Below are 8,567 nucleotides of genomic sequence, written 5' to 3'. Positions count from 1 at the left end.
TTTCTGCACCAATCTGCATTATCTGTACACAAAAAATGTATTTAAAGTCGATATCTCTACTCCTTCTTGAGATATGGACGACGAAGAAAAGCTTCCTGAACGTATACAAAAGTACGTACACACGCACACACAGATATCTCTCTAAAAACGTTTTATTTAGACTCTACGGGCTTTAAAAGTCAAGAATGTCAAAATTTTCAATCCGACAACTCGGACAAATTACAATCACTTCCTATTGGAAGTTATAAAATATTTTGGGCTAAATTACAACTAACAATTGGGCGTTCTCATACTTACTTACTTAAGGTGGCGCTTCAGTAGTGTGTGAACTAGGGTCTCACCCAACAAACTTCTCCATCTAGTTTGGTTGGGTTAGGTCACTTTCCACTTGTGCGCGCCACTGATCCGCGGTCTTCCCTGTGGGTGTGGATTCGAATACTTTCATGGCCAGAGCATTGGTTTCCATGCGCTCTACGCTACCTTAATCGTTGAACTTTTAGGCGTTCTTTCATTTAAAATTTTTTTTAGACGTTACGACGTTCAAGTATATTTGTATCTTTCTTCCTATCTCTGTTTTTAATTTAATCTTTGAGTTCCCTACGCTTATTTGTGTTATTTTATATTATTAATTGTAAATAAAAATCTAAATGTTCTTTTATTGTAATAAGCTGACTCTACTAAGCGTTAAATTAAGAAGTGAGTGAGTTTTCTTTTCTGCTAAAAGTAAGTACATATCAGCGGTCAATAAATATTAGTTTATAGGTAGGTATATTGCACGTAAGGAACCGTTTCAGTTAGACCATTACTTTGTTTTGAATTACAAATGTTTAATTGTATGCGGATTGTTTTGTTTACAATTTCTCACTGTACTATACAGATTGAGTCCTTAAAAAACATGTATAGTATATGATTAAGGTCGTTGAGTGAAATTCCCCGACTAGTTTCATGCATTTTCAATATTTTTTAGTTTTGAAGCTAAATCGAAACACTGCAAAACCTCACGTCCAGATTTTTTTTTATATTTCGAGAGCCTCGACGAAACTACTCTAATGATTTTCAGGGAGTTTTCACTGTTATTTTTGCTAATGTACAATGACAATAATCCATAATTTCGGCCATTTTTATCCTTTAATAGTTCCTTGAATTCGTTTTTAAAAGCCTCAGGTGAGATTGCCAGAATTTGTTTAAATGAATAAAATTATTATTTAATAATAATCCCAACAACCAGTTTTTATTTGTTTGTTTGTGTTACCTTTGTACCAATCAGTTTTTGTAATGAGTATTCATAAATATTTTCTTGAAGTTCCGTTTTTTTTTTTAAATAAAGAATTAAAAAGTTGTTAAAATCCGAATATTTCTTAAGGTTAAACCGCACATACATCAAAATCTTTAACAATTTTGTTGCTAACATTAAATAATGAAACATTTCATTTGTGTCCATATCTGATTGATCGAATAAAATGATAAGCTGGGGATAAATTAAAGGTGTGGCTGCTTTGAAAAAGACATACGTTATTGCCTTGCGGATCTAAATAAAATTGAAAGTACTTTAAGAAGGCACGATGCCATTATGTGCGTATAGTTTTTGGCTTTTTTGGCATATTTCTTTTTGTACAGCAAATGAAATCGATTAAGTTCAATGATCAGCCTTATATCACTCCTTCCTTTCTTTTCATTATTTTGATAAACATAAATAAGAATTCAATTGTTTTTTTTTTTGTTTCAATAATTTATTTACTACTTTAAGTTAACAAAAGAACGTCAATGTGGCATCAGTCGGTGGTGTATGATGGAGTTGGCTCTCCTAGTGGGCGTAAGCGTAAGCTGCCTTAGCTACAACTGGACCAGAGTAGGCATAGTGAGCTGGTGCAGAGTAAGCTACTGGGGCTGAAGCGTAGGCCAATGGAGCGGACTTAACGAGAGTTGGTGCGGAGTAAGCTACTGGGGCTGAAGCGTAGGCCAATGGAGCGGACTTAACGAGAGTTGGTGCGGAGTACGCAACTGGAGCAGAAACCAATGGAGCTGACTTTACGATAGCTGGGGCAGCGGCAACGGCCTTGACAACATGTCCTAATGGTTCGCGGTTGACGACAGCGTTGAATCCGTTAATGGGGTCGGCGGTGTATTGAACGGTCCTCTTGTATCCGTCGGCATCGATCAAGGAGTATTCACCCTGGACAACATCACCATCGCGGGATTCGTGTTGGCTCTTGGAGTCTCCGGATAGAGAGTCTTGGACATCGTAGGCGAATTTGTATTGTGGATGAGGATCGTATTCTTCAGCGGCCTTGGCAAGGACAGGTTGGGCATGAGCGACGGCAACTGGAGCAGCAGCATATGCCACGGGGGCAGAGTGTACAACTGCTGCGGGAGCAGCGGCGTAAGCCAAAGGAGCGTGATGTTGGACGAGTCCAGCATTGGCAACAGCGACCAGAGCAAGGAGAGCTACGAACTATAAAAAGAAGAAGAAGAAGTAGATTGTTATCGTTGCGTTTCGTTGGTTAAAAAGACTTGAAGACATTTAAAGGTAAAGTTAAAAATTGCTTTCTTTTTGAAGGCAGTTTCTCACCTTGAAAGCCATTTTGTTTGAATTTAAGTTTACTTCTGTTGTGAGTCAACGTTAAACACTGAATACTTAACTGGCATACTTTGCAGCCTATTTATACCGAATTCGGTGTGCGGTTGGAATAATGGAATAAGGTACTCGAGGGTACTTACTCTTACTTTTGTTTCTTTTTGTTGTCACTTTTTTATTTTTGCGGATTTTTTTCTGCGTATAAAAGACGTACATATCTCTGCTTTATTTTTGTTAGGGAACTAAATTAGATCAATTAATCCGATTTGATATGTCCTGAAGGTAAACACAATCAATTGACTGTTTAGCTTGGTAAAGATAAATAGATACATAGATATGGTCAGCTTGGAAACGGATATGAATAACTTAAAAATTGTGAATAGTTACTGTTAGAAAACAAAAATAGAATTTGTTTCGTATTTAAATCACGAAGATTAGATATAATATACAATAAGTTCAATATTGGTGCAGTTCATAACAGTAACTACCTGTATTATTCAAAAACGATGTGAAATATGTTTGAATTAAACAAAGTCATATTTACATAGAGGAAACTACATCCAATACTGCTACCGGCCTTAATATTCATTTGAAAAGCAAAAAGCAATTAGATTTCTTAAATTGAAGGAAAATAAAGCCCTCATGCGGTGTCGAAAAAAACATATTTATTATTGAAAAACTATGTTTTTCAATGCAGTTTAGACCAGTCAAATTTTTAATTCACAATGAATTTAATAAAATTACTTAGATTTACTTTATCTGGGATTAGTATGAATTGAAAAGCACAAAACAACTCCGAATTTTGACAATTTGTATTTAATAATGAACTAATTAATTAAAAAATGTATGACAAATTCATTCAAAAATTATTTTTTTTTTCTTTTACACTTAAAGAAATATTGTATACGATATCTTAACAAAATTCAAACTTGAACTTTTAGATACAGTTTATATAATATTAAATAACTCGTAATAATGTAGTTCCCCTACCAAATATATAGTTAGGTAATATCTTATATTATTTTTGCCAGAGGTCTTGGGGTCGGTCCCTGCCTATGCCATCTAAAAGTCTTTTCACGTTTACTGCCTGTTGAGAGGAATTGACAAATTCTCCAAGAGTAACTCTTGTCATGAAAAAGTGCTCCCCTATATTCCTGACAACATTACTCGCACACAGGAATGGTTGAGAGTTGTAAGTCATTAGGCCCTAGTTCTCAACGGACTGTTGCGCCAATCTATTTATTTTTATTTAATATCTAATAATTGCAATCTTTGGTACAAGTTTATACTTCTCTTTGAAAAATTAGTACAGTCACCCTTTTTTATCAGCAGTTCGACTGATAATCGTTTGTAGAAATTTGGGACACCAATTTGTTTGTGAATTTTATTTTAAGTTTTGAAAAGTTTATTTATTTATGGAATTCGTTAAACAAAATTACGTTAGAACTTAGGACTAATATAACATTTATTCTTAGATTAATAGATTAACAATGCTTTAAGCAATTTGCAAAAAAAAGCTAAACTGAAGTGTTGAAAAAATTTATTTTAAAATCATCGCTTACAGGACGCCAAGTTATGCAGCCATATTCCAATATTAATCTTACAAATGATATATAAAGAAGTTTAAGAATATATGGGTCGCGAAAATCATGTGAAAACCGTTTTATAAATCCGAGTGTCTTATTTGTTTTTTTAATAACATGGTCATAGTGATTTGTAAACGTTAATTTTGAGTCAAGAATAATACCTTCGTCGGAGAAAGAAGAGAGTTTATTCAAATAAAAAGATTCTAATTGATAATTGAAAGTCAAAACATTTTGTTTGCATGTAAAACACATTGATTTACATTAGTCTATGTTTAGTAAAAGATCATTTATAAAACACCATTCGCGAAAACTATTAAGATCATCTTGTAGGAGTAAACAGTCGTCAAGTTAGTCGATACGTTTGCAAATTTTAATGTCTTCCGCGTAAATTAAAACGGATTAGTGTATTATAATAGAAGGTAAGTCGTTAACGTAAAAAATAAACAGTAAAGGTCCTAAGTGGATACCTTGTGGTACGCCAGAGTTGATATAAAGATATGATGACTGCACATTCCTAAAAACTACCTATCTTGAGTGGGTTGGTACTTGTCGGCAACCTCGTAGATTGGGTATTCGATTCCGTGTTTCGACAATTTGTACACGTTTTTCACAGACAGTACAGGGCTACACCGAATTCTGATTGAGAAATTATCGAAGAAGAAAAGTGGTCAGTTTTTAGTCTTGAAAAAGCTCAGCGTAACTCGTTGGCCTTGTCAAGCTGAAGCTACGAAATCCTTAGTCAACGGCTGCTTGGAAATCAAATAAGCTCCAACCAGCTTCTTCAATAAAGAGTAAAAAGACATCGTGATAAATGAAGCAATGACCTTCTACAGAAGATAAGTGGTCTCGAAACCGCTTTGTTAGCAACATTTTTGAACGATATACCCGAAAATGATTCTTGAATCGGCAATGCGTGGACTGGTCCATTGAAATCAATTGTTGAATCCAAACGAAATGATTTTGATAAATACGGGTACGCAGCCAAAAAAATATCCCATACTAACAAATATATAAATCAAGCACCTGCACCAGAACGAGAAATATGAGGTTGAATCAGCTCGATTACGGAAAAGCACAAGACGCAAATCTGTCACACTATCCATTTCTCTTACTAAAAGATTGCATGCCTATAAAGCTGTACTTTCGTGATTTGGATTCCTGAATCACATCAAACAGAGGCATTGGTGAAAGTGTATCCGAATGATTTAGATTGGTATTGAGTTGGTTCAATGTGCGTCTTTGATTGACTCATACAAAAAGGAAAAGGGCTATGGAACAGATCAATCGCCGGAACTATTTTACTACCAAATTCTCGGAAATCAAAATTTCAGAGCTACATTCCCAGACCTCGAGATTGCATTGAGAATGTATTTGGTTTTAATGGTAGCAAATTGTACTGAAGAGCGCTCATTTTTAAAAATTAAAATTATAAAAATAGGCTTCGAATCACTATGGGACAAAACGGTCTATTGAAGCTTCCTCTCCTAAGTATTGAAAGCGATTTACTGCGAGAACTAGATTTCAACGAAATCATCAACGATTTTTCGGCGAAATAAGCTCGAAAGGTTCCGATCGTTAACAATAAAATTCAATTTTAGATAATTCTTTTTTACGTTTATGTTTATAAATTATTTATTGAAAAACTCAAATGAAAAAAAATTGTGGCGAGGGGGCCTCCACTTCTTTATTGCCCCGAGGCTTCTGGATCTTTAAATCCGGCCTTGGTTATATTTGTGTAGTCTTTTTATATTCGTATTATTACATTTTGTAGTCTATGGGTAAAGAGATCTCACGTTCCTTTCCTTCACAAAATTGTACTGCGCGCCAAAGTTTTAGTGCCGCCAAAAAAAAATATTTTTTACAGATGGGTTTGAATTACCTTAAATTAAATTTCGATTTCATAATCAATCAACGACATCACGATTTTGAGATAACAAGATGAGATGCTTAAATGATTTAAAGTGAATACCTTTTAGACAAAAGTTAGTTTTCAACAAAATCATATGACTGACATTATATTTTACTCTGTTTTGTTTTATCTCAGAGCTAAGAAATACACGATTTTTCTATATTTAAAAATTTTGTATATACAAAACTAAATCGTACACTTTTTCATGTATCCAAAGTCCTTTTAAAATATTTTCTGTATTTTGAGTTAAAAAATGTAACTGCAAAAAAGTTTGCTTTTAATTTGATTTCCAAAAAAATCATTAATCATTAAAATCATTTTTAAATTAATTTTGTATATATGTATAAATGTTTTAATTTTATTTTAAAAATATTTTAAGTGTGCAATTATTTAAAACTTTTTGATATATGCTTTACATTTATATTTCGTAAAAAAATAATGACCCAATTTTCAAGATATCGAATTTAGAAAAAAAAATGTTTATTATTTTTATTAAATCGAAAATAAAAACAGTGATATTTTTGATCATCAAATATTATTGAGACAGCATGTGTGTTCAGAAAAAAGTATTAAAATTAGTTTATTAATTCTTTAAAAAAACGTTGGTACCCTTCTGGAGCAATAAGAAAATACATTTTTTTATATTGAAAGAAACCAAATTAAGGACAAAAATTGTACAGAACTTTTAAAAAAATCTTTCGGTTTTTGGTTAAATTCAAATTTATGATTTTTGAACAAAAGAACTGTTTGGGGAAAACTGTTATTTAAAGTCTTCAAAAAAAATTAAAATGCGTTACCCAAATCGACTCAAAACACTTTTTTTCAATTTGAAGTCAATCGACTGATCCAATGCTTTGGACTATGGGTCAGGACAGACACTTTTTTCGACTTCTCTACCATCGTAACGTCCTGTTTGGTTTTAGTTATTAACTTCAAATAGTTATTGTAATCCGGTCCGGTATGTCAAATTGAAAATGTTGGCATTTTTTGACGTTTCAAGTTCCATAGAATCTATAAATAAAAGATTTTAAGAGGCGACTGGGCGTCCGTAGTACGTTCTGGAAGCTTTTTTCGTCGTCTATATCGACGTCAAATAAATTTTGTTGTACAGATTACAATGCAGAAAATATTTTCAAAAAAATTGAGTTTGCGATTTTTTTACTTTCGCAATTTAAAAAAAATGGAAAATTTTGGTTAACCCAAAATATCTCATGGACCAATAACGCTAGCTTCTTAAATTAAATTTTATGCTATAAATTTTCACGTGAAACCAAACTAGTATACTTTAATAAATAAAATTATGTTGTATCACGTTATAGTTTATAAAATAAATTTAATTCAAGTCTCTAGCGTCATTGGTTCATGAGATATTTAGATATTTTCATTTTTATTTTTTTAACTGCTATGGTTAAAAACCAATCAATCAATTTTCTTGAGAGCCCTTTCTGCATCTTTTTGCCTTATTATCTGTATAACAAAATTTATTTGAAGTCGATATCTCTTGTGGTTCTTGAGCTATGGACGACGAAAATACGTCGCGAACGTACGAAAGTGTGTACACACGCACGCACAGGCATCTTTCTAAAAATCTTTTATTTCGACTCTAGGGAACTTGAAACGTCGAGATATGTCAAAATTTGACAAATCTGACCCATTACAATAACTTCCTTTGGGAAGTTAAAAAAGTGGTAAAAGTTTTTAAAAACTCAAATATCTTTTCAAAATCGAAAAATATTGCTTTCTAACTAATATCATCTCACATAAAATATGGTTTTCGACATTCAGTAATTTTTTTCAACAGTCAGTTTCTCTTAAAAACTAAAATCTACAAAAATAGCAATTGGTGAATGATTTCATTCGGTTCTAATGTCATCAATCTAGTGCCACAGTTGATTTATTGCAGTCAATTGCGGCACGATATGGGTGACATGAAAAGCCGCGCAACGCGGGCCGTCTTGATGAAATCACAGCTTTTGCATATCATTGTTGTTCAATTGATGAACGAAAAAGTCAGTAATCATACATCTGTAGCGCAAACTATCTGGTTACCATCATTTTTAAAGAAACACTCCTAAAAGTAAGTTTTTATGTGACGGTGTCTTTAACATACACATGAGAATTGTGACGTTTGTCGCGAGTTTAATTATTAATAAAACATAATTTTGAAGTTAAGTCTACCAACAAAAATGGAAAGTTCGGTTAAGAAATGAATTTAATGATACTATACATCCTGTGAAAATTCAACCGAATGAATCTTACAAACCGATGCTATATAATTTTTTTAAGATTACATCAGCCAAAGTTATTGAAAAATGAAAAAAAAAAAAATAAAAATTCGAATATATAATCATACCTACCGACCAAACATGCCTCAAAATCTTACTCTTTTTCTGCATATCTCTTAGCAGATAGATCTCTGATACAAAGTGAAAATGAAATAAGATCAACTCTTGGGAACCGAACCGATAAGTTTCAGCTAAAGAGTTAATTTGCATAA

The 8,567-nt window shown here is 32.8% G+C and overlaps 1 protein-coding gene across 1 annotated transcript in view; it reads right to left on the bottom strand.

Moving 5' to 3' along the window:
- LOC129941087 (uncharacterized) overlaps positions 1-2,703 on the bottom strand; it is a 43,181-nt gene extending 40,478 nt beyond the window's left edge. The window contains exons 1-2 of the mRNA XM_056049635.1: positions 2,570-2,703; positions 1,838-2,452 (exon numbers count right to left, since the gene is read on the bottom strand). Of these exons, the coding sequence (XP_055905610.1) occupies positions 1,838-2,452; positions 2,570-2,581 (627 nt within the window). The 5' untranslated portion in view covers positions 2,582-2,703. The remainder of the gene's footprint in view (positions 1-1,837; positions 2,453-2,569) is intronic.
- Between the last annotated feature and the right edge of the window lie 5,864 nt (positions 2,704-8,567).

The sequence above is a fragment of the Eupeodes corollae genome, chromosome 1, assembly GCF_945859685.1.
Source record: "Eupeodes corollae chromosome 1, idEupCoro1.1, whole genome shotgun sequence".
Taxonomy (NCBI): Eukaryota; Metazoa; Arthropoda; class Insecta; order Diptera; family Syrphidae; genus Eupeodes; species Eupeodes corollae.
The sequence above is the reverse complement of the archived record's forward strand: the minus strand, read 5'-3'. Positions and strand labels throughout refer to the sequence as shown.